The sequence below is a fragment of the Lissotriton vulgaris genome, chromosome 7 (assembly GCF_964263255.1).
Source record: "Lissotriton vulgaris chromosome 7, aLisVul1.2, whole genome shotgun sequence".
In the NCBI taxonomy this organism is placed as follows: Eukaryota; Metazoa; Chordata; class Amphibia; order Caudata; family Salamandridae; genus Lissotriton; species Lissotriton vulgaris.
The window spans coordinates 1,714,921,954-1,714,949,807 of record NC_141695.1 but is presented as its reverse complement, the minus strand read 5'-3'; the positions used below and the strand labels follow the sequence as shown (position 1 = coordinate 1,714,949,807).

The window sequence follows — 27,854 nt, the reverse complement described above, 5'->3', positions numbered from 1 at the left end:
CACATGTACAATATAGGGGGGGAAATCTGAACATTGTAACCACATATAGGGGCATCGGCTTACAATCAACAGCAGAGTGCTTTATGCTGGCCCCACCTGTGATTGATGACGGTGTATGGAAACCTAATCACTAAATGATTAAACCTTTTCAATAACTAATTATAAACACATCATTGAAAAAAAAATCACTGTCACCAAAACCGTGCTTTATGCCCTGAAGTACAGCTCTGAAACTTCCATTGTATTATGGTCTCATAATGTGGTAGAGAAACCTTCGTTTTGGCTGTGGTTGCACTGTAGATTCTCACAGGAATTTTGCAAACATTTCTCATAGATATACTTAGACCAGGTGCCCTAATATTAACTGTAATAATAACACTTAACAGTTGGGATGTATTGTACTGTTTGGATAAGATATTGGGTTAGGAAGGTTCTAAAGCAGTGCTTCCCAAACATTTTAGAACCACGACCAAATCTTAAGAAAGACAAACTTTTGCAACTCAACTAGCTTTAATGGGCATGGGGCGGACAATTTTTTTAATGTGACTTAAGTATTGTGTGGTTGAGTACTGTCACTTAAGAGACGGCACATTTCCTATTGAAATGCCTACTGAATTGCACATACAGTGTAGGAAAGTGCCCCTTTTGACATGGTTACCCTCCAATTTTTGCCTAGTATCTGGTGCAACTTTGAAAGTATGCTGGGTTCCTGCTACCTGGTCTCCAATACCAGTATTCTTTCACTAAACTGTACAATTGTTCCACTATTGACACCCCTTTAGGATACTTATAAGTCCCTAATAAGTGATACATTTGGTGCCCAGGGACTGGAACTAAAGAGGGTCCGTAAGAGCTGCAGCGGGAACTGTGCCACCCTCACCAAGCTCATGCAAACTGCCATTGCAGCTTGTGTGTCTTGGTGCAGAGAAAACCGAAGAGTCGACATGATACACACCTGTGTGTGCCATGCTAGCAAAACACTGTATGTGGTAAAGATAAGTCTCCCCTACTGCATGCCTTACAGCCCGAAGGAAGGGTGCACTATAGCCATGTGTGGGCATATTTGCCTGAGTGGATGTGTCCCTGTAATATTTAACTTCACACTTGGATATTACGGGTGCAACAGGACGCCATGACTAGCACATGAGCTGGACACTTGTAATGACGGGTTCTCTATACCCCAAGGTGTTTGGGTGTTTGGATTTATTAATAGATGCACCCAGCAAACACTTTAGACCTGCCCCCTGAAAACCTACCAACTACTAGTGTTGACTGGCTGGTCTCGACCAGCCGGCCAGACAAGTTTCTGACCTCCTGAGGGGAGAGCCTTTACTCTCACAGGCTAGGAACAAAGCTTGCTATGGGCCGAGTTGTTCACACGTCCTCCAAGTAGGATGGACATTTCCATGTGGAATCCAATGTGGATTTTTAAATTTGGTTTTTGAAAATAAAATGCATTGTACTATTAAAAACTCTGACTCTAACAAACTTTGCGGTGGAGACCTCACACTTCATTTTGTTTGTGACGTTTGCTGCCACTGTTCTGCATCGCATATATAAATATGTTTTTTGATGCCTCATTTGAATAATGTTCGAATATGTTTCCACAGGCAAGCCTCAACCTTCCCCAAATGTAAAATATTTTTTCAGTAGAAATTGTATGTGTGCAAGGTTAAATTTTGCTGTCTAAGCAGAGTTACACATGAACGTAACAATATTTGTTCTTGTACAGGAAGCATTCATGAAAAGCTTCATGTTGTAGAAATATTTAAAAAGGTTTCAAAATGTATGTACTTGCAACTGTTTCCCACTTGTATTGAATGTTGTAAATCTATTGTTCAGAACCCGACCTAAGAGTGCACGTTTGGGTGTGTGAGGATCCCCATTTCAACTCCACAATAACAGAGAGGGTCCCTGACTAACTATATGGTTGGGGAAGAAGGCAGGGAATATTCACATTAAGAAACAAAACAAAAACTTCTCCAAATCTAAATTAACAAGACCATGTGTTTTATAGAGTACATAAGTCGTAAGTCAGACCAGTAAATTATTTATATTTTATTCATTTTCAATACAAAAGATTTTTATATTCCATTTTTTATACATACAAAATCAGAATTTATAGTACATGTAGTTGTGAAAATAACTGTACGTGCTTAAGATTCTAAATAGGTGAGCACTGCACAAAGAAAAAGAACAAATAATACAATAATTCAATTTAAGTGCAGAACAAACACTCGACATACAACTTACAACAATACAGTGATAAAAAAAATACATCGGAAAGACTATACATCACAATAATCACATAAACAAAACATTGTGAAACATGAAAGTAAAAAAAAAAGAAATAAACATCTTTTCTCATAACTTATTATAATATAATGAGGCCAATATTTGATGCAACAGGTGTACAACGATATATACGGAAGTGCGCCGACGCGCGTTTCGGAAGTTTGCAATAGATGTAGTCAACCTTCATCAGGGCGCTGTCCGTGCGGGTATTGTGTGGCCAAAAACCATCCATTCAAAACGTATATAAATGAGATGTGCACGATCTTCACAACAACTGTTCTGCAAGCAAAAAGGTATAATTTAATACACTGGCTAAAAATGGCGGGTTCCAGGACCCAAGAAAAGATCTCATCATGCATTATGATGTGTGAAAAAAAGAAAAATAGTCAAGATACTGTCACCATACAGTAATAGACACCATAAATGTGAAAAGGTGAAAACATAAAAGTAGATGAGAAAAAAATAGTATAAATTAAACCCAACAGAATATGGTGATAACCCAAGATACAAAGGGTATATTGATAAGGGCCAACCTACTGTAAAGCGAGATTCTTATTCTCTACAATGAGGCAACAATAATTCAAGAATCTTATTCAAGGGAAGCTGCAATATTCCCTGTGGCAGCATCACGAAGAAATAGGGGTATCCAAAGTCCTATTTCAATCTAATAAATAATAAAAGATCTAATGGAAAAAAGAGAACAAAAAAAATCAAAAAATGTGAAGTCCTGAACGAAGATGGAGAATCAAAAGTTAACAATAGCATAGCCTACCAAAATCTTCAACAGGGTAAAGATGAACCGGTGGGCTCACATAGCAAGAACAGAACTCCCTGTCCATCAGTCACTCTTAGAATTAGGTTTAACGCATCGTAATCATCACTTATTACGACAAGGAATTGGCATAACCTGTATGGGACTAATACTGTATGTGAGTGAGATCCGCCGCCACTGACTGAATCTTTGTTTACTACACAGGAGATCGTGGATCGCCTTGGAGGGTTATACAGTGACTGCACAGAGGACGGCAGCGACATTGACGTGCCAAACCTTTTCAACTCCAAATATACCCAGCAGGTAAAGTAGATTGATATTGACTAGTACAAGGGCAGATCTGAAGAGATCTGAGCAGGCTGTAATTATGAAACAGTTGAAGGGATTGGATTCTTTGAAAGTAAATTCAACCTGTCACTCATGATCTTCAACCTCTAACTGGAGCCCCTCAGAATCCTCCTACTCACTGTTAGCAACCAAAATTTTACCATTCTGCCTGTGATACTCAACTTTCCAGAAAATTTCACAACTCTTAACAATCATTGTCTCAAGCACGGCCTTCACCTCCGCCTGGACTGGATGTCCAGCTCCTACTTGAAGCTCAAGCCCGTAAAGGGCGAATTCCTCACTGACAAGGAACAAGGCTAGTCCAATATATGTTCAACAACGTGGAAGGCTTCTACCAAGACCAGTTCACTAGAATTCACCCTCCCTTTTAACTTAAGGATTGTGTTCCTATGAAGAACTAGAAAGAAGATTACCAGTTCTCCCTCTTAAAAAAAAGTGAAACCGTTCCTACCAATTTCCCCACTGTATTACAAGCCCTAGCACAATCAAACTAGGACAGAGGCAAACATCTGCTCTAAGGCCTCCAACCACACACTAGATATTTGAAAGAGATTGATTCTATGTGCAGAAGCACACCTCATCAAAGGCCCTGAAAAAACATTGACCATGTCTCCTCTCCTCTACCCTGATTGAAGTTCACTGGTTCGAATTGCTTACCGCGAACAAAGCAAACACAAGGAAATGATGGACGGAGTGCTGAAACTTTTCAGACACTCGCCCCCAGTCGCAGATCTGGGTTGAATCCATCATCGTTTTTAGCTCAATTCGCCACCCCAGTTCAGAAGCAGCTATATATAGAAATCAGTCTTGACCCTGTGCCTCATGGGAACAGTCCAGCCCGAACTGCCAGGCCATGTCTTCGAATTGCTTACCTACATAATCTTGAAGACCAGGTGCATCATCTACAACACCACCATGACTCGCGAGCATACATATCTGCATCCGTAAGCAATCTTGGATCCTCGTATAGGTCATGGGCCTGTAAAGCTGCAAATACCCATATATATGTATACACTCCAGGGTTAAGCTACACAGGATGGTCATTTAGTGTTTAGGGGTGTGTCCTAGGGAGGGTCTCTTTGACCACATATGAACCTTAATGTAACACATACTTAACTCTGCTATACACATAGCACAACCTTTGGCTCCATGCGTTCTGTGGAAATGCACTGACCGATTAGACAAAAATTAACACTCTGAGATGTAGATTTATGTATTTATTTTATTTTACAGAGTTTTAGATAGCGCGAACTTGACCCAAATCGGGTATCGGAGCACTTTACATAGCACCAGTTGCATTACATGAGGACACATTCATTTTTTTTGTCAGGCACGGGGAGATTAAGTGATTTGCCCAAAAATCACAGGATGTTCAGCGTCATTTCCGAGACTCAAACCCAGTTCCCCAGATTCGAGGACGACCGCCCTAGCCGTCAGGCCAACTCCTCTCTGTAGTGTGGACATAAGACAGCCACATAAGTTGTTGAAACGTTACTTTATTATAGGATAACGAGGGCCCGCTGGGAGCAGAAAGAACAACCGTGATCACCGTGAAAGTCAGCTGTCAACTGTCAGACAGCCGCGGTGACGTCATGTAAATAGGCAATGAATGTTCCATGATGACACCCGATGATGTCAACTCATGGAGCTGGAAAACATACTATACTACATATCCCCCAGCACAATAACGTAAGATAATAACATGTACAACATCTCCCTTTTTTCCCAATGGAAAAACAAAAACAGTACACTCTATTCCATCACATAGTCCTTGAATCTTTTTGGCAAGTTGACAACTCTACCCCCTCTGGATGTTAAACCCACTAAAGGTGTCAGTGCGGTGTCCCCCATGCATGCGGCAGAGGAACTAGTTCCTTCTTTAGTTGGGCACACCACAGAGTCTTCCTGGGCTAGAACGGTGTCATCATTTTCAATATTGGAACTTCTAGACCTTTCTCCTAACTGCGAAGAAAAACTGGGGCTGGCATCAGCATGTGATTGGTTTTGACTTTCAGATATGTCTTCCCATTCAAGCACACTATCGTTAAAGCTCCCTTCTTCCTTTTCATTATTTTTCATAATTATCTTCTCTTGTCCTTGTTTCAGTCTTACCACATCGTCTTTACTACGCCATCCTTCACCTTCTATATACACAGCACCACTAGAAGCCTTACAAATCCTCATGGGTTTGCTGAACTTAGATTCTCCTTTACACACTAAGCCAGGTTTCTTCACCAATACCCAATCATCTGGTGCCACACATTTGTCTTTCACCCTGTTTACCATATCAGAGTATGCCTTGGCTTTCATCTGTTTTTTCTCAATGTTCTCTTTTACCTTGAGTTCTCTCTCACATATTTCTTTTGAATTGGTATCTTTTCCTCTCCATCCACCTATTTTAGGTGTTATAGTGTTGTTACTCCATTTTTCTTGATGAGAGGTAGAATGTGTATGTCTAGTGGTTTCATTTGGCGTATTGTTGTACGCATTTATCTTCACCCTTATGAACTCTTTCACATCCATTTCGTTTGCAATGGCCATTTGTATCCCTTCTTTAAAGAACCTGTTCGTTCTTTCAACTTGGCCGTTGCTCTTAGGACTGTACAGTGGTGTTTTTTCTTGTGCAATACCGGAGTTTTCTAAAAACTCGTTCATCATTTGGGAAACCAATTGCGAACCATTGTCTGACACAAGGACCTTAGGTTGACCCTCTTTGTCAAAGACTTTCCTCAAAAATTTATGACTACTTCTGTCGTTACAGCATTCACAAATTTATAACATACCCATTTTGAGTAGTAGTCTGTCAATACTATCAAGTATTTGCATTCATTTGGCAATAAATTGAATGGTCCTGCAAAGTCAATCGCAATTTTGGCCCAAGGTCCATCTGGGATTTCTACAATTTGCAATTCATTCTTTTCAACCCTCCAATGCTTATCTGATTTTAAACATTGCTTGCACTCATCTACGTAGTTTCTTATCTCACTGTCCACACCTGGCCACCAATAATGCATCCTTAGAATGTTCCTTGTGGCAGTGATACCAGGATGTCCTCTGTGGGCTAGCTTTATAATTTTTTGTCTGAGTCCATATGGCGGCACAAAGACTTCACCCCTTTTTAAGAAACCATTTTCCAACGTTAGTTCATCACCTACCTGTTGGTAACTTCTCAGTTCATTTGGCAGGTTCCTTATGGGTGGCCATTTAGATCGCACATGTGTTTACTTTTGCTAGAACTGCATCCTTCGCCATGCTCTCCTGCCATTCCTTATCTGTTATCGACCCTTCACACATCATCGTGGCATCGATGAGTGCCACCACACATTCCGTGTCATCCTGCACTTCCTCTTTTTGATTTTGTATGGGCAAACGTGATAACAATCTGCTCTACTGTTCTTGCCCCCTTTTATGTGCACTATCTTAAAGTTAAATTCTTGAAGTCTTGACATCAACCTTATCAGTCTAGAGCTTGCATTGCCGTTGCCTCTACCTTCTCCGTTCATCATGTATATCAACGGTTTATGGTCAGTGACCAAAGTGAATCTTTTTCCCCATAAATAGTCTTTAAGCTTGTGCACAGCCCATACACATGCTAAGGTTTCCCGTTCAATGGTACTGTAGTTGACCTGTCTCATTCAGCCTTCTGGAAATGAAGGCAATTGTGTTTTCTTTATTTCCCTGTTTCTGACTGAACACAGCGCCAATACCTTCAGCACTGGCATCCACAGTTACTATGTTTTCTAATTCTGGGTCATATGGTTTCAGAGCAGAAGCATTAGCTATTTCCTCTTTGACAGTTTTAAAAGCTTGTTCCTGCTCGTTCTTCCATTTAAACACCACATTTTTTTAACAGTCTTCTGAGTGGTTCCACCTTTTCTGCATATCTCTGTATGAACTTTGCATAATATTCACTGAGGCCAAGAAATGACTTAAGGGTTTCCTTATCTTTGGGTTCCGGGGCCTCCCTTATGGCTTGTACAAGATCATCTTTTGGCATGATACCTTCTGCTGTTAAGATGTGTCCCAGATACTCAATTTTATTTGTCATAAATTTGCATTTGTCCTTTGAGACAGTCATGCCTTTCTTTTTGAGTACATCCAACACCTTTTCAATTAGCTTCAAGTGGTCTTGCTCCGTTTCTGAATGCAAAAGAATGTCATCTTGAAAGGCTTCTACCCCTTTCATTCCCCCAAACAGAATGTCCATTAGTTTCTGGAAAACACCAGAAGAGGACGCTAACCCGAATGGTAGCCGCACGTACCTATACGCCCCAAATGGTGTAATGAACGTAGTTAGTTTTTTAGACCTTTCAGATAGACAAACCTGATGGTATGCAGCCCTCAACTCAATTAATGAGAACTTTGAACCTGATACAGACTGAAGTATGTCTTGAATTTTTGGTAGAGGATGGCAATTTACAATTATATTTTTGTTTAGTGACCTCAGGTCCACACACAACCTGATGTCCCCAGTCTTTTTCTTCTTCGAAACAACAATAGCAGAAATCCATTCGGACTCATCCGCTTCCTCAATTACTCCTTCTTTCATTAAATTCTCTAGTACCTCCTTCAATTCTTTCTTTATTGACAATGGAATGGTTCTTACTTTATGCTTACATGGTATGGCACCTTCTTTCAATTTAATGTCATGGTTAAAACCTTTGACGCAACCAATTACATCTTTAAACACATCTATGTTTGTCAAGTGTTGCTGTTAAATCAACTTTATTCTCCTCTATGCACACACTGTTCACCCATTCCTCACTCAAGATAATTGGGTCTTTGGCTCCAGGTACCAAAATGACTCCTAACTGGGCTAGATCTCTCCATCCCACTAATATCTTCCCTTTTTCTGCCACATAGATTTTAGTTTCGATTGTTCTTCCCCTGAAACTGACTGAGTCATTGAAATATCCTAACATATTTATATCCCTTTTCTCCGAAGGCTTTGGGGTTAACATCTGATTCTATTAGCTCAACATTCTGCCATTTTTCATCAAAAAGAACATCTGAGATGGTTGTTATGGGAGACCCAGAATCGGCGGTGAACTTTAGCTCGACCTCCCCAATCTTTACATCCCCAATGGGACCCTTTATTCTACCATCCACCATCTCAACATACAGAACAATGTTTGCACACATTTCCTCATCAAAATTTCCTACAGTGTTTAGGTTCATACTACTATTCATTCTTTAGTTTTGCATAAGGTAGAATAATGACCGTACTTTTTATATTTGATACATTTTTTACCAACTGCAGGGCAATTCTTGTAATCAGCTAAGTGCTCTGTAGACCCACACCTGAAACAGCTTAATTGCTTACCTCCTACCTTCCTTTCACCCCAATTTTTCTCATATGTTTTACCTTCACCCTTCTTTTTGTCCTGTAAATAAAATACATTGGTGTTATTTCCTGCAAGCGACAGTTCTTTAGTAGATACTAGCGATCTCTCAATTCCCCTTGCAATATGTATAACTTCCTGCAAGGTTGGCCTTTTGCATGCCAATAATCTCTCTTGCACCTTTTTCGAATAACAATAGAAAACAATTTGATCTCTTATGTACACATCGGTCATTTCTTCATATTCGCATTCTACAGCAAGAATTCTCAAACATGCAATATATTCATCAACTGTTTCCCCTTCTTGTTTCCTTAGAGCAAACTTGTGCCTCGCAACCATAATGTTATTTTCTTCATCAAATTGCTTTTCTAGCCTCTTTAAGGCTTCCTGATACTCGTTTAAAGGTATAAATGTTCCTGGTGGACTCTCATATTCGGGCAGACTGTCAAAAACGTCCTGCCCTGCTTTTCCGAATAACCCAAATAACAATGAACACTTCCTTTCTGCATCAAATGCTTTTCCATCTATAGATATGATGTAATTTTCAAATGCTCTTCTCCATTTCTTCCACTTCATCGTGGGTTTTCCAGGCTCATCCAGAAAACGAGGAGTTGCACATATATTATTGCTTTCGGCCATGTTTTCCACAGATATCCCTGTTTCTTCCCACAAATCAGTCTTTATCTTTTTATTTTGCTCCTTCGTTTTATATCTTACTACTCTCTTTTATTTTTCTTTTATTAGTAAAGTATATTCCCTAACATTCCTGTCAGCAGATTACACTTTCATAGTTTTTCTTATCCAGCCACTGTTAAAGAAATTTCTCCTCCTTCTTATTTTGGGTTTACTTTTCCAAATATTCTTTAACCATTCAACAATGTCGTGGACCTACTTGGATTTTAATCTTTCTCACATATTCAGGGTCAAGGATTTTCACCAGCGCTGTCGGCGCTTGATCGTGTTTGCTTACCGCCTCGTTATTTGTTTACACAGAGGCAAAGACTATATCCAAAATGGCCGCACGCAGCTCACGCTTGATGACGTGTGTTGCCACGGTCCAATGAATTTCTTGTTCACTTTATCCCAGCATGCCTCACGCGACACAGCTGAGGTTATACACTGCGCCTTCAGCTGTCTCTGCCTGACACTGCCAGAAAAACGCGCCAAATTTTGTGGTAACACACAACCGGTTCCTTACTTCAGCTTACATTTGTCATTCCATGCTAGTTGTTTCAGATTATTACGCACTCAGGCTTACTGCTAGCGCGCCCGTCAAAGCCGACTCCTGATGCTTTATTTCAGCGCCTATTAGTTTATATGCAGCCGACTCCTTAAGCGTACATGCAGCGCTTCTTCGAATACATGCAGCGGAGCTCCCCTCACAAGCGGCGGTCAACAATCACAACACGGTGTACTTACTCCGTATAGTTTTCAGTTTCTTGTTTTTCTTTCCTCGCTCATTAGTTTGACCGCGGGCTTCTTGAATCAAACCCGCATCATTATCTGATATTTCACCCGCAGGCCCTTGCTGGTCCGCAACCCTCGTCGCCAATTGTAGTGTGGACATAAGACAGCCACATAAGTTGTTGAAACGTTACTTTATTATAGGATAACAAGGGCCCGCTGGGAGCAGAAAGAACAGTGATCACCGTGAAAGTCAGCTGTCAACTGTCAGACAGCCGCAGTGACGTCATGTAAATAGGCAATGAACATTCCATGATGACACCCGATGATGTCAACTCATGGAGCTGGAAAACATACTATACTACATATCCCCCAGCACAATAACGTAAGATAATAACATGTACAACATTCTCCCAAGATGTATTTGCGTAGTAAAGTAGTGAACATATGCCATGAGGGGGCAGAGCTTGCCAGCAACAGTAATGGCCGCGTTTGCCTAGAGCTCCGTACTGAAGCTTTTATAATCCGACCATATCCTGCAACAACCGAAATTCTACCTGACCGGACCGGTCTCCCTGCGTCCCGAGACAGAAGCGGCACCGGCGGCGGAGAGTTTGCGGTCCGCTGGTGCTCCGACTCTGCTGTGAGAGACTCTGTGGCTTACTGGGCCGCAAGCCGCGGTACACAGTGCGGCGGGCTCTGGTGGACGTGCCACGACGTGCGGCTGGCGCGCCCCGCCCACGGGGGAGTCGCGGCGCGGCCGTCGGAGTGTGGATTGCCTGATAGCCTCGGTGCCTGGATCCGAGGCAAGAAGAGATGGCGAACTCCCCGGGCGGGTTGCTGCTGGTGCCCGAGAGACCCTGACTGCTGCGATGAGCGGGGGGCTCGGACGCGGAGCCCTCCTCTGGACCTGAAGGTAGCGTGTCGTGCCGCGATTGGCGGCGGGGGGTGCTCCCGTGCCGACCCCCCCCTTAATTGGTATGGCATTGTCCCTCTGCGGTTTCCAGCCCCCCATCGTGTACTGGCGCATGCGACCCCCGGTTCAGAGGCCTGTTGCGGCTGCCTTGGAGGCCCCCCCCCCCGAGAGTGCCTGACCTGCTGAAGGTGGTAGAGAGAAGTGGAGCGCAGACGGGCGTGAACGCCATTTGCTTGGAACTGGTAGTCAGGTAGAGCCCGGAGGCTGAGCCACGGCCCGTGTGCCTTTATTACAGTGCACAGGTTAGAAGTCTGGAGCTCACACTCCTAGCCGCAGTGAGAGGGAGCGAATCTGAGACTGTTTGGCCCTGTGGGCGGTGGTTGCCAAGCCCGGGGCTGCACCGGCCGTGCCCTGAACAACTGTGCGGTCCGAAAAATCTTGAGGCTGCGGAGGGATTTCCGGAGTCGGCGCGGGGGGGGGGCGCCACTATACGCTAACAGTGATTAAAAGTGGCGGAAGGAGATGAGATCGGCGGTAGCCGCAAAGCCAGGGAGAATGGTTGGTCCAGGCCATCGACGGTCGCTCGGACGGAGGCCCGGTTGCATAGCAGGGTCCACAGTTCCCCTCGCTCCATCAGTCGGACAGACGCAACTGCCACCATGGGCAAAGGAGCTAGAACTCAGACTAAGCTTACCTTCAGCCAAAGAAGATCTAAGTCGCAGGACACTTCGAATGCTGAGCCTGAGAGTTCACAAACTGTGGATGCAACCCCGGCCACATCGGACATAAAATCGATCTTACTCGCAATGGAGAAAAGCTTGCAGACGAGCATGACCGCGTTGGGCTCCAAAATTGATGCATTGTCCTATCGAATGGACAGAATGGCGGAGAGAATAGACAAACACGCTGAGCGGCTTGATATGTCTGAGAGACGCCTAGTGGAAGTGTAGGAAGCGCAGATGGAACTGGGCACGGACCACAAGAAGGTTGAGAAAGCCATGCAGACGCTATTGGCCAAGACCGAGGACTTGGAAGCGTGCTCGCGCCGAAGTACGGGCCTTCCCGAGACGACGCAGACCGGAAACATGGAACGCTTTGTGGAGAAGCTCCTGGTGACTCTGCTGGGGGAGGACTCATTCTCTCAAGTCTTCATTGTGGAGAGGGCGCACCGTTCGTTGGCCCCGATCCCACGTCCGGGCATGCCGCCTCACCCTATAATAGCCAAGCTACTCAACTATAGGGACAGAGACACGGCCCTGTGGATAGCCCGGGAGAAGAAAGTGCTACAATATGAGGGCTCAGAAATATCGCTATACCCGGACTTTACAGCTAGGGTGCAAGAGGCTCGGAAGCATTTCGCCCCCTACAAGAAACAACTCCGAGAGCAGGGGCTGGACTATGCCATGCTATACCCAGCAAAGCTTTGAAAACCTGTGCAAAAGAGCACCACAGAGATCACCCGGAACAGCGCTGGGATGCAGAGGCGGATAACAATCTGGATGATCAGGAGTAGAGGCAACATAGAAGTCAACCGAGAGAGGTGGTATGATAGACTGGGGATATCTTCAGGATACAGGTACAACTTGGACTAGTGCTATGAACGCTGCCATCCTGCGGCACAGGTCAGTGGGGATGGGGGGTTGAGATGAGGCTCCTGGGAACATGCTTTTGACCGGATCGCATATCCAACAGGGGTAGAGGATTGTGCGTTGGTGACTATTGCTAAGATGTTCCTGGTGGGCTACTTCTGGGAGGTGTGCCCCCCCCCAAGGACCTGGTGCTGCTTGTTCTTCCACATTACCTAAGCTAGTTGTTAAGTCTATATGCCTCTAGTGATCCTTTGAATAACCGGTTGTTGTGACTGTGGAGCTTGGACGGGAGCCGTAAGAGGCCTCTTAAGATGTTTGTTTTTCCTAAAAAGACTGATGGAGGCCCGGCGACCTCTGCCCCTGTGCAAGTTGCTCCACACTGACTCGATTGAGTCGTCAATCTTGAGAGTGGGGATTGAGGGAGGGTGGGTTGGAAGCGGGATCGGCAAGGCCAGGTTGGGGGTGGTCTGCTGTGGGTGGGGGGTGGATCGCATGACAGACTGTTATTTGACTGGGGATATGTTGGGGAATTTACTGTATTTCTTTTACTATTGCACAACTCCACTTATGTTACTGAAGGAAAAGCTGCTACACACTGCGCCTACAAAATAAGCATGACTACTGCACCCACTATATCTGACAGTAATCACATGACTACACTCAGAGCTCTCACCTGGAACGTGCGTGGCCTTAATGACCATCGGAAGCTCAGGAAGGTGCTGCGCTACTTACAACGACATGATATTGATCTAGCTCTCCTACAGGAGACGCACCTTCCGCTAGCAAGCAGACTGCTACTCAGTAGGGGATGGACAGGACATACAGCAGCTGCGGGCTTCACCACCCACTCCAGGGGAGTAATAACCTGGGTTAACCCTAAATCGAAACTATCACAGACCACCCTAGCTTCAGATCAGGAGGGGAGATATGTCTTGTCCCGCTGTGGGGGAAGGGCCTTGATCTGCTGATAGTAAATGTGTATGGTCCGAACTTTGATTCCCCAGAGTTCTTTCACAAGGTGGTCAAATTAGCACGCGCATCTCCAGCAGCGCGCATTCTATGGGGGGGGAGACCTAAACTTAGTACTAGACCCAACGCTAGACAGGTCTGCGGGACCGGTACGTAGGCCATCAGCGGCGGCCCTGGCGGTGCAGCAGGCGCTCACCGTGCTGGACTTGGTGGATGTCTGGAGGAGCGGGAACAGGGAACCAGGGGGGTATACGCACTTTTCTGCTTACCATAACATACACACAAGAATTGATTATTGGTTGACCTCCTCCTACATGCTCGCTGAAATAGGCTCCTGCACAGTTTTACCCAGGACACTATCAGATCACTCCCCTCTGCTGCTGGTGTTAAAGACTCCTCGGAAATTTTTACCCCCGTTTACTTGGCGCTTCCCACCTTATTCACTACTTGACCCAGTGTTCAGGGGGGAAATAGCAGAGGAGATTGATGTTTTTTTCGAAGCCAATATAGATTCGGTGGACAACTTCCCGACAATCTGGGAAACCTTTAAGGTATTTATCCGAGGGGTAGCCATGTCTAAGCACTGTATTAAAATCCATCCAACAGCGACTGGCTACGCTGGAAAGTCAGCTGGCCTCCCTCGAACACCGGCAGCGGTCTGCCCCATGCGACGCAGTCACTGAGGAGATCAAAAAATTGATCTCTGAATACCACGAGGAAGCCGATAGGGAAGTACAACACATGGGGAAATACGGGGAGGGCGAACGTCCGAGCTCGCTATTAGCCAGGCTGATTAAAGGGGATCGGGGTGAGACCCGGATTACCGACCTATGCACAGCGGATGGCACAAGGGTGTCGGAGGAAGCGGAAATTGCAGAGGAATTACGGAGATACTACTCTGACCTGTACTCTGCCAAAGTCGGTGATCTTACCGCGGAGGCGAGTGATTATCTGGACCACATTGATTTGCCTCAGCTGAAGGTCTCCGATAGAGAATTCCTAATGGCCCCCATAGAAAAGGACGAAATTGTTGAAGCTCTAGCTAGCATGCAATCTGGCAGTGCTCCGGGAGCTGATGGCCTTACAGTTGCTTTCTACAAAGCCTTTCAAGATAAGCTACTCCCATACTTATCTAAGTTATTTGACGACATTTGTGTCGACTGGGCTATGCCGCCGACAATGAGAGAGGCCCTCATAGTTACCATACTTAAACCAGGGAAGGAGCCCACTGAATGCGGCTCGTATAGACCTCTCTGGTTGATGAATGTAGACACCAACATATACGCCAGAGGTCTTCAAACTTTTTTAGGTTGAGCCCCCCCCAGCTGAATTTATTTAGATGTCGGGCCCCCCCACCACTTGACAAAAAATTCTGGAACCTGGTATTCTACATAATCGACCGTCATCCTCATTTCGCAGTCCATATCTGGCTAATAATGTTAAACACAGTAAGAGTGTTTAGAAAACTGCAGGTTTGCGAGTTGGTGCGGTGAAATGACAGAGGCCTACTACACAGTCTAAAACTACATTTTTCAAGACAATTTGCACACATTTTATAACGGGTTCTCCACTTAATTTTTGCAAAGACTCCTCAAAGAAACTTCTGTGGTCAATAAAATGAGTACCATTCAAAGACTATGCTCTCCACTGAGAAGCACTGTAGAGTTACATTTATTTCACCGCATTTTTTATTTCACTGCATTTATTCAGGCCGTACTTGCATGTTTCCAAAGCCTCGTGCTTGAGTTTGGCATCGCAGGAACCTCAGGAACAAAGCCTCGTGCTTGTGTTTGGTTTTTCATGCCGTACTTGCATGTTTTCAAAGCCTCGTGCTTGTGTTTGGCATTGCAGCATCCATGCATCCATCCATCCACCCACCCATCCATCCATCCATCCACCCACCCATCCATCCATCCATCCATCCACCCACCCATCATGCATCCATCCATCCCCCATACATCCACATGCACCCATCCATCCATCCATCATGCATCCATCCATCATTCACCCATCCACCCATCATGCACCCATCCACCCATCATGCACCCATCCATCCCCCATACATCCACCAGCCACACATCATGCATCCATGCACCCATACATCCACCCATCCATGCATCCATCATGCACCCACCCATCCATCCATATATTCCATCATTCATCCATCCATCCATCCATCCCCCCATACACCATACACCCATCCATCCATCATGCACCCACCCATCCACCCATCCATTATGCCCCCATCCATCCATCATGGATCCATCCATCATTCATCCATCCATCCTTCCATCCATCCACCCATCATGCATCCATCCATCCCCCATCTATCATCCATCATGCACCCATCTATCATCCATCATGCATCCATCCATCATTCACCTATCCACCCATCATGCACCCATCCATCCATCATGCATCCATCATTCACCCATCCACCCATAATGCACCCATCCATCCATCCCGCATACATCCACCAGCCACACATCATGCATCCATGCACCCATACATCCACCCATCCATTATCCATCCATGCATCCATCATGCACCCACCCATCCATCCATCCACCCATCATGCATCCATCCATCTTGCATCCATCCATCCATCCATCCATCCATATATTCCTTCATTCATCCGTCCATCCATCCATCCCCCCCATACACCATCCACCCATCCATGCATCCATCCATCATGCACCCATCCATCCATCATGCACCCATCCATCCATCAGGCATCCATCCATCCATCAGGCATCCATCCATCCATCAGGCATCGATCCATCCCATCACCCATACATCCACCACCAACCTCTTGGCGCACAATAATGTAATGCAGAAATATACTTATTTCATGCATAATTATAGTTATTTCACAAAGCCTCGTGCTTGTGTTTTGTTTTTCATGCCGTACTTGCATGTTTCCAAACCTCGACCAGAGCAGGAACCTCTTGTGCATTACAATAAGTTGACACTGCAGGAACCTAGCCTCGTGCTTGTGTTTGGCATTTGACACCGCATTACAATAGGTTACCTCATTACAATAAGTTCACAGTAGCGGTAAGCGTTGTAATCGCATGCGATGTTAACGGCATTGCGCTGTAGTCGCATGCATAGTGAATGCATGCGATTCAAACGATACTGCGATGTAAAAGTCGTGGTGTGATGGCACCGCAAATGTTATTATTTTTATACAGAAAACAATCGCAACAGTTGTTACAGGGTTTGAAAAGGTTGTCTTGTTCCTTTTTTTATGCTTATTGCTGTATTCTGGAATAAAGCAGGTGCTAATGAAGTGAAACCTTTGCCCAGATAGCATTAACCAGTGCACATGATTTGCCTTTTCTTGCTGCGCGGAGTGGGCAGAGCAGACAGTCTACTTCGCAGAGTTGTAGGCATCATTGGTGCTGCAGGTACTGGACACCAGGGCCCAGTGGCATAATGAGACAGCTAAACTTCAGTTAAGGCTGTCGTACTATCCTTCCTTGCTTGCTTGCTTGCATTAGGGCACAATACACACTTGCTGTACCAGTGTTTCAAACTGGCTAGAATCGCAACCCGGAAAGCTGCTTGCTTTGGTGCTCCATATTGATACAGGAGCGTTAGCCCCGATAGAATTGGCACCAGCAATAAAGGAAAACGAGTTGCAGTCTGACAAAATAGCGCTGGAATACATACTTCTCTACTGGTATAGTTGATGCCTTCACTTGAAAAGTGATTTTGGTTGCCATAACTGTAGATGTTTAGGTCACTGAAGAAAACGTTCAGCGGTGTCGGGGATGGGGGGGGTGAGGAAAGGGGCCGCTCTCAGCGAGGTGGGGGAAGAGAAGTCTCCATGCCGGGCAGTGGTCACAGTGCCGCCCGGGCTTCACCGTCCTACTGGAGCCTGTTTCCCGTCTTTTAAAGACCTTTTGACATGTGAATGAGGTGTTGATAGTCTTCACCCCTTCTTTGGGCCCCTGCAGCTCCACTCTGCCTCGCCAACTTGGGGAACAATGAAAGGTGAAATGTTATGGTGCTGGTGGAGTGGCGCCCCCCCTGAGATGGCGTCGCGCCCCCCCAGGGGGGCGCGCCCCACAGTTTGAATAACTCTGATATACGCCAAGGTGCTAGCTACCCGCCTTGTCCTACTGGCGCCTGAACTGGTGGCGCCGGAACAGGCTGGATTCATACCCAGTAGAAACCTGACGTATAATATCCGCACAGTCCTAGGAACCATGCAACATGTACAGCAAGATACAAGAGCGATAGCGGTTTTCCTAGACATGGAAAAGGCATTTGACTCGGTCGAATGGCCATTCCTGTCTCTAGTACTGCGGCGTTATGGTCTGGGCGAGCCATTCCTGCAAATGATAGGGGCACTGTATTATAAACCGACAGCGCGTCTCCGACTGGGGGACCTTGTTACTGCCCCTTTTCGGATTGGCAGAGGAACGAGACAGGGCTTCCCCCTCTCCCCACTGCTCTATGCTCTAGTGGCGGAACCGTTGACCTGCGCATTACGTGAATACCACGGGCACGAGGGAGTCCGCTTCCCATCCTACAAGATAGTGGTATCGACTTACGCGGCCGATACCCTGTTATATGTCCGCGAACCGGAACGCAACCTGTCCCCATGCTAAGGGAAGTAGTGCGCTTCGGCGCTTTCTCTGGCTTGACGGTTAATTGGACAAAATTGGTTGCTTTCCCGCTAACCCCGATAACTAAGCAATTTGAAATGGAATTCCCTCTCCTGTAGTCAGAAGACTCGGTCCGATATCTAGGGATAAGGCTACACTCAGACTCTGAGACGATGCTACACGAAAATTACGGATTGGCCTGCAGCAAACTTGAGGACAACGTTGAAAAGTGGTGTGAACTGCCCCTATCGCTCATGGGGCGCAGTGCCCTTATGAAAATGGTGGTTCTCCCCAGATTCCTTTTCTTATTTAATGCCATACCGATGGTGCTGTCGAAGGCCTTCTTTCAGGTCCTGACACAGCTCATGGTAAAGTTGGCCAGGGCGGGCAAACAGCCCCGTGTTAAGTGGTCTGTTCTGACACTTCCATATGAAATGGGCGGTATGGCGGCCCCATTTCTAGAGCTGTATTAGAGTGGTGCAGGCGGCTCATCTTCACACTTGGATCTGTTCGCGGAGCCACTGCCACTCCCGGCAACGATTTGCCGACCAGTAGACCGTAGGACTGGTATATTGGACTCACTGCTGGCCACGAATCACGCTTGGCATACTCTACTGCAGAAGCAGGGAGGAGCCCTCATGTACTCGCCGTCCATGCTTGTTGAGTGGGCCCTCTGGCTATTGCCTCTCACGGAGCGCAGTGTCATACTTGCACTGCACCAACTGGGCATATCCACAATGGGAGACCTGTTCAGCGACGGGAGGGCCAAATAGTGGGGCCAGGTGGTAACAATTGCCGCTCACGCCTCATTGCTACTGAAGTTTCAATTTCACAGGGTACGCAGTGCTCTTCTGGCATTGCTAGGCCTGGACCTGTCGGAGCCCCCGGAGGTCCCGGAACTAACGCATGTAATTAAGGCCGGGTCTTCTCGGAAGCTGATAACTACACTATATAGAACAGCAATCAAACATAGGGAACACCAGTTTGTGAAGGCTAGAGATCCCTGGCAACAGGACTTACAGATCACCATTGATGATGAATTATGGAGATACTGCTGCATGAGCACGAAGAAAATATCCCTCAACGGCAGGCATAGACTGATTCATTTTAAATTTCTCCAGAGAGTGAACTACACGCCGAAGAGATTACACAGATATGGCCTTAGGCCCACAGCGGAATGTGATCGCTGCCGAACACAAGCTGCGGACTTCTTCCACCTGGCGTGGGCGTGCCCGGGGATTAGCAGATACTGGTGTGGCGTCTACGCGGAGCTAAACAGGATACTGGACACAGACTTGGCCCCAGACCCGGCTCTGGTGCTGATAGGGTACTCCAGGCCGCTGCCGGTTGCCGTAAGGTGACTTGCTGATATGGGATTATTGATTGCCCGACTGGTCCTGGCGATGTGCTGGATGAGAGGCCCACTGCCCTCAGTCAAAAGATGGGCGCATGACATGTTATATTGTTGTACTCAATCAGAACTTTATAGCGAGCTCCTACCACCAACCAGCCGACCGAAAAACTTCTGGGGCTTATATAGGACGAGACTGGGAGGTGAATGAGATGGGGAGACAGATGGTGGTGATGTGACGGGAGTGGGGGGGGGCATTTGCGGGTGCACGGCCAGATGAGGAGGGGTAGCTTTGCACTGAGTGGTGTGATTGCAGACAGTGTGACTGAGGGTTCGACAACGCTGAGCCTGGTGTGATACTCTGCAGTAGTCTGGCGACAGGGATAGGACGTAGAGTTTACTAGACATTAAGTGGGGACGGAGGTGCACGGGCGGGGGGTGGGGGGGTGTTGACATTGAGTTTCGGGTTCAGTTCAGACCTAAGTAGGGGGGGGGTTAGGGGGTTCGGGGGTGGTCGGAATAGTACATTGTATTCCACATTAGGTTACCTCTTATTACTAGGGTAGTATGGAGTTACACTTGTCACCTTGTATCTTCCTCTCCCCTCTGCCCCCCCTTCTTCCCCCCCCCCCCCCCCCCCCCCCCGGCTCCAATCCAGCCCTGGTTACCCTTGGAAAAGTAACATCGCCGCCGAACCCCCGGGTTGTCGGCTGAAAGGCTGTGTTGTACTGGATCGAATCATTCATCATCTTTGTTTAATCGGAGCGGCCGGCCTCCCGGTTGTGGGCCAGGAGCTGTGTAACCACGACTACTACTCAATAAAGGTCTTTAAACAAAAAAAAATACAAAAAAAATATATGCCATGAGCACATGAAAAATATGAGAGAAGCATAGACACCAAACAACACATGTTTGGGAGCTGGGAATTGGACAGAATTGGAACCTTTGTTAGAGACAAACTTGACCTGGGCCTGCTTCATTCTGAAGCTAGGAGCCCATAACAGGTAGTGAAGCTCCAGGAGCCTGGACTTCGTTCACTTTGGAATGGATGTGCATTACCTGACCAGGATGAATGAGTGATGTATAACCCTGCCATTCATAAACGTCTTCGACAAGCAGAGGGTCCTGCCACAGGAAGCTTTATAGAATCTAAGGATGGTCCCTACACAAAGGAGAGAAGAGTAAAATGCACAGGTTTCTCAAGCTTTAGGAAAAGGGGAGTGGTGTTTGCCAAAATGAAAGGGTAATGGAGTAAACAAGCACATGGTGGACACGAGATTATTTAAAAAGGATGGGGAGCACAAATTAATTGGAGAAAATCCAAAAACGCTAAAAACAAAGAAAAAGCATTTGTGGATATCTTCCTCATTACAATGGAAGGTAGGGCGTGTAGGTAAAACGCACACACACTGAAATTAAGACTAAAACAAGGTCTGTTTAAAAGAAAAAAATATTTTAATCATCGGTATGACCAAGATTGCCAATACTGACATTCAATTTCTTTTTATCTCCCAGGTTTGTGTCCATTCATGCTTCCAGACCGCCATGGTCCAGCGTTGTGGTTGTGGCTATTATTTTGATCCCTTACCGCCCGGTGAAGAATATTGTGACTACCATAAGCAGGCCAACTGGGGTGAGTGAGTACCAGTGGTAGTGCTTAATATATAAAAATATAAATGCCAGATCCCAGTGTATTTCTCAGGATTCAGATATCACTGGCACCACCCACAGCTCCTGCCAGCGCCAGAATTACATTTCCAACCACTTTCTGACCATCAGCCTCGTACAAGTGTGACATTTTGGACTATTCCAGGGCACCTCGAGATGCATCCACGAGGAGCTAAGAAAGGGGGCGCACCAGAACATCTCTCAGGCATTGGTGCTCCTGGATCTGTTGGCGGCATTCGATACCATCGCCCATACCATCCTCCTCGAACGTGTCGAGCACGCCGGCATCTGGGGGCTACCACTGAGATGGATCACCTCCTTTCTTCAAGATCTATTCCAGGCAGTTTCCCTCCCCCACTTCTCTTCGGTGGGAAAGCGTCTCACCTGTGGAGTCCCACAGGGCTCCTCTCTCTCACCACTTCTCTTAAACCTATACATTTGTCTCCTAATCTCGGAGCTTCAGCAAAAATCTGTGACCATCTTCAATTATGCTGACTATCTTCAGCTAATCTTTAACATCGACCCCTCCCCGTCTTCCATCTAAAACGTCCACTCCATCATGACCTTCATTAGTTCCTGGATGAACTCAAATCAGCTTAAACTTAACCCCAACAAGATAGAGTTAGTCCTCACTGGGCCCCAATGCAACCCTTGGAACTCCACCTTTTGGCCCCTCTCACTTGGTCCCTCTCCCTCCCCTGTTGACTCTGTCAAGAGCTTAGGTATCAGTATTAGCAAGGACCTCTCCATGAGGGCTTAAATCAACTCAGTAGTATCAGTCTGCTTCTTCCATCTGCGTCTCATTCGGAAAATGAGCAGACTCCTTTCCCACGAAGCTCTTGTTCAGGTCACTCTGGGACTAGTTATGTCTCGTATCGACTATGCGAACTCCCTATATGTGGGCATTCCTGCATATCAATACCAACGCCTCCAACTCATCCAGAACCAGGCAGCCAGGCTGATTTATGGCCAACCAAGATCTAGTCACACCAAGCCTCTCCTTAGGAACCTTCATTGGCTCCCAGTGGCCCAGTGCAGCCTCTTCAAACTTGGCTGCCTGATACACAAATTATTTAAACAAGACAACGGAACCCAGGGCGCAATATGCTAAGCACCATGGGTAGGTACTTATTTTCAAAGACAGATGTCCTTAGACGGGGGAAGATTAAAGGAGAATGAATATAGACCAAATGGAACTATATTTTTAAGGAAATGTCCAGCCGAACAATTTATTACCTTGATAGAAAATGATCACAAAACAATAAACCACAGAGTGTGATGGAAGCGGGACACCAGCCGATGTCCGACTAACACACTGAGAGCACAAATAAGGGGGAGTAGTAGGCAATAACAGGTCATCTGGTTATTGTAAATCATAAAGCAGATAATCCAAAGCATACACATATGCATGAAAAATTCGTATCAACTATGCATTTAGTGCATTTAGGTCGACGGCGTTTCGACGGCGTTTCGACCCTTAAACAATATCGGTTCATCCTCAGGAGAAAGAATAATTGCCTAAAGACCTCACTGACCTGATATATTCTCCCTCGCATTCCCCCTCCTTAGAATACAGTTGCATATTGATTCTCGGGCTGAATCCCTTTCAGTCTCACCACACCGGTAAGCTACCTTTTTGACACCACAGATCCTGAATCCCTTTCAGTCTCACCACACCGGTAAGCTACCTTTTTGACACCACAGATCCTGTATTTTGTGCTTATTAATTCACCTCTTTAAGTACCGGTTCGCACCGCCATAGTCCTCCATCTTTGGCATAATTTAAGACACCGCTCATCTGCACAATTACGTATTAGCATTTCACTTTTCTCCTCAACCAGTCTGCGTTACTATTCGTCACCAATGGGACGTTACGCCACTAGCCTTACTCCCACCTTCTAGTACACTGCTTGTATCCAGCATGCATCACACTCCGTTGCCGTTGACACCTTGGCATGGTATGAGGCGTGCACTGTATACGCAGTTGTAACAATGATTTACTGACATGTTTCATTCTTTTATGTTTCCCTTCTCTTTTTATTTTTTCTCTTCTATGGTATGGCATATTGATCCCCACATAGTGGGGACAACTGTGAATGTTAACTCTTTAGGCAATTATTCTTTCTCCTGAGGATGAACCGATATTGTTTAAGGTTCGAAACGTCGTCGACCTAAATGCACTAAATGCATAGTTGATACAAATTTTTCATGCATATGTGTATGCTTTGGATTATCTGCTTTATGATTTACAATAACCAGATGACCTGTTATTGCCTACTACTCCCCCTTGTTTGTGCTCTCTTAGTGTTAGTCGGACATCGGCTGGTGTCCCGCTTCCATCACACTCTGTGGTTTGTTTTGTGATCATTTTCTATCAAGGTAATAAATTGTCCGGCTGGACATTTCCTTAAAAATATAGTTCCATTTGGTCTATATTCATTCTCCTTTAATCTTCCCTTGTCTAAGGGCCTGATACACAAAGCCCTCTTTTCTCAGGGACCTAGTTTCATCTCCTCCCTCTTACACCGCTATGTTCCCCACCGCGCTCTACGCTCCTCAGACTCCAATCTGCTGACCCCCCCGCTCCTTCAGACGTAAGAAACATGGAGGCCTGAGATTCTCTACCCAGGCTCCACTCCTTTGGAACTCCCTCCCCCTAGCACTCCACCTTCTTCCCTCCTACGCTCACTTCAGAAAATCACTTAAAACTTGGCCCTTCTCGTTAGCTCACGACTAGTTTTTCTCCGCTCTGTACCTCTCAGCCCTCCCACTCCAGCGCCAAGAAACCGTAGGTGAACGTGCGCTCTACAAATCCCATTTATCATATCATTGATATTATGTAATACTTTATTGATTTGCGCTCCTCAAAAATAGGCAGACCATGGCACCACGTAGTAGACTTTGATAAATAACTGCAGCTGTGTTTTAACTTAAGTGCCAGTGTCCGACACCATCAAACACCCGCACAAATTCAGCAGTAACCGATAGTAACATGGTTTCAGGTATTTATCAGTTACACTAGGTTGGGGGAACTTATGTGGGGTTTCATAGAAATCTAACATTACCCTTTTCCCAGAATGTAGTATGTCCATCACTGCCTATGTGCCGCAGTCATGAACTTCCAGGGCGATCCTCTGGCTGAAATCCCTTTGCATGATTCACAAAGTGCATTTTGTGGTATGTAAAGTAGTACTACAGTAGTTTTTACTACAAATCATGATTCAGAAACCTGCGAGTGTAATTCTCTATTTCCACCTCTCCTATTGATTTTATTAAGGGATATCCTCAAATACGGAAATTTACTACGAAGGGCAATTACGATGCGGTCTGAAACGGCTCCAACCATCTGTCTGAGCCGTTCAGACCACATCGTAATCGGCTGTTCGGATTCCTTTCCGACTGACCATTTTGATGAGGTTGGTTTGAAACAAATCCGAATCGGATTCCGAATAGCCTCTGACAGGCTCACCATTCGGAAAGCCTTCAGTAATCCCTCAGCGAGCTCTTTCCGGCCGAGGGATTACGATAGCAGATTTTCACAGCCTTTCTGCCCTGGCCTGTCCGACACAAAGGCTGTGGAAAACTGACTTTGGGTGAAAGGCTGCCAAATGGCTGCCTAGGGGGAACCTATGGTGCCCCCTCTGTTGATTCCTGCACCCGGTGGCAGGCGCCATGAGGTGCCTGCCATCAGGTGCAGGGATAAACTGCAGTTTACAGTGAGAGCATGAATTCCGTTCAGAATGCCTGGTCACTTTGTAAAGTATAGGAATGCGACCAAACCGTGTTCGGTCGTATCCTAATTGCTGTGTTGGGACCGATGACAGGAGGTCGTTCGGTCCCACTTCCCAGACTATGTTGGACGGAGTCAGGTAAGGCTCGACATCGTAATCGGGCCCCAAGTAGTAAAAGTGACCAGGGAAAGTGAAAAAAGGGGAATACTTACTACTAAGTGGGAAGCGTTTATGAAGGTATAAGGAGGGGTTTAGGGAGGAACATACCCCCACTTCCCCCAAAAAAGCCCATTGCTATCCCCACCTCCCCAAAAAAAGCCCATTGCTATTCACAATCTGCTCTTCTAAAGTTACTACAGCCAAAAAGGACTCAAAATAGTAGTACATGTACTTCAGCTTAGACCACACAAGGGCAACCACTGATATAGTAACATATTTGAGGCAGGGCCTTCAAATTAGTCCACATATGAAATAATGTTAAAATTAATTTAATTAGACTTGTTCAACATTTATCTAAATGGAATTGTTTTTAAAAAGTATGCATGTATAAAAATAATAAGTATTGTATTTTAAAATATCTTAATAAAATTGTTTAAAAATAAAGGTCTATTTAAAAAAGAATACTTTAAAATAAATATTCGCTGCACACTGTTTAATTGTTGGAATACATAAAAAATAAATATAAACCTTTGGCATTAGGTTGGATTTTCTTTTTTAGTAAATCTTTGAAAAATCTTAATATATTTAAATAATAAATATTTAATTCAAAATCAAGTTAATAGTGCTGAAATGTTTTTATATTACTCTACATTTACGATAAATTATTTTAAATTAATCGGTCACATAAAAATATTTTTACTTATTTTTTTTTTATAAAGTTTAATACATTTTATACTTTTTCTCCTATACATTACTACACGGAGCTCTCTGTCCAAATTTTTGAAAATTCCGTCTTAACGGTGAAACGCTACTATTATTACAGTAATAACTTAGGGCCTCATTACAACGTCTGTCAGACTGATCGTCTGACTGCCCCAGTAGCGAGCCCAAATCCGACCGCCAAGGCCGGGAAAGATCCCCCCAACCGTATAACAATGCATCCGCTGCTACTGCGGCGATCTCATCTACCGCGCCACACATACCCCAAATGTGTTGCTGCAAGCTCACAGGAAACATGTGATATGTACACACATGCATGACGTATGTGGGGATATGCCTATTGCTGCATGTACCCAATTGCTGGAGCGTGGCGATCTGTGCACAGTCCAGTCAATGGGATAACATGCCACTTACGGAATTAACTGCAGCATGTCAGCGGTCGGTCGGAGTACACGATGCATACATCGTAATCTGGTGGTCAGACCAACCGATTCCTATGAGACTGCGACGGTCCGACTGAGTCAAACACAACAGCGGAAGGCAGTCTGACCAGCATTGTAAGGAGGCCTTCAATTTTGAATTAAATATCGAATTCCTTTAAATATGTTAATTGAAATTTCAATACATTTTGAAGAACTTATTTTAAAAAATCCGACCTAAAGTAAAATGTTTGTATTTGCTTATCAAGTATTAAGAAAAGATGTTTATAATTAATTTAAATTAATTTCTTTTTTAAGAATTTAAGTTAGGTTTATATTTCAAAATAAAAAGGCTTTAATAATATTTTATCACAAAATATTTTTATTTGGATATATTTTCAGTATTAAGATAAATATATATTCCTAAATTAATTTCTTTTACAATTATTGGTAGCCGGGTTTTACTTTAAGTCCCTGCCACCTTTATTTCCTGAGAGGGTTTTGTAGTATCAGTGGTTGGCCATGTGTGGTGCTGGACTTACTGCAGTTCTTTGCTGTAGTAACTTTACGCTCGTGAATTTAGCTCCACCCTGTGATTCAGGAGGTGGAGGCATGTAAGTCTACACTTTGTAGTAAATGTAGTACTTTTGGTAAATTCCAAATTTCTGAGTGTAAATTAACTCCAAAGTGTAAGAGTAAATGTACGCATGTTTTTTATTCAATGTGTAAACTTACTTTTGTGAATATCCCCCCCGGTGTATTCTCCACAACCTAGGCGAGTCCTAGAGGCAATAGAACAGAAGAGGAAAGTGGAGGTTTGGTGGCTGGGACTCTCTGGGTAGCAGCGATTCTCCTTCTCGGAAACACCACTATCTTAAATATGAAGATGTTTCTGTTCAGCTAGGTATAACTCGAACAACAGTTGCACAACTTGTGAATGATCTTGAATGAGCACACATGGAGGAGCCGATTCCGATGGAGCCCTTCAGCCCGCATCGGAACATGCCGTTCGGATTCCTTTCCGACCAAGCCATTCCGATGAGCTCGGTCGGAAAGCAATCCGACTCGGATTTCCGGATGGCTTACGCCGGGCTCGGAGAGCCAGTCCAGCATCCGGAAACCCTTCAGTACTCCCTGTCCGCCTATTTCCCTCCGAGTGAGTACGATGACAGTTTCCCACTGCCTTTGCATGCCAGTCTTTCTGCCATGAAAAGATAGTCAGAAACTGTCTTTGGGGCCCCAGTAAGGCCTCCATGGGTGCTGGGATAAACTGCACCCCTGCATTTCACAATGTGAGCATGCATTCGATTCCAAATGCATGCTCCCATTGTGAAGTATACGAGTGTGACCGAACCGGCTTCGGTCGCATAGTACTTGCAGGTCCGTAACCGATGACAAAGTCGTTACAGTTCCTGACCGGTGTCGGACAGACTCCGGTCCGTCCAGCATCGGAATCAGCCCATAGGAATTTTGCAACCACTGCAAAGCATATACACATAATCACTAATTTTCCAACACATAAAATAATATGTGGACCACCCTCTCAAGACTGCAG

At 45.3% G+C, this 27,854-nt stretch overlaps 1 protein-coding gene across 1 annotated transcript in view; it reads left to right on the top strand.

The window, feature by feature from the left end:
• The window catches only part of SCNN1A (sodium channel epithelial 1 subunit alpha), a 125,690-nt gene that overhangs the window by 83,591 nt on the left and 14,245 nt on the right, over positions 1-27,854 (top strand). Inside the window, exons 7-8 of the mRNA XM_086932878.1 lie at positions 3,272-3,370; positions 21,118-21,235. Coding sequence (XP_086789004.1) covers positions 3,272-3,370; positions 21,118-21,235 — 217 coding nt within the window. The remainder of the gene's footprint in view (positions 1-3,271; positions 3,371-21,117; positions 21,236-27,854) is intronic.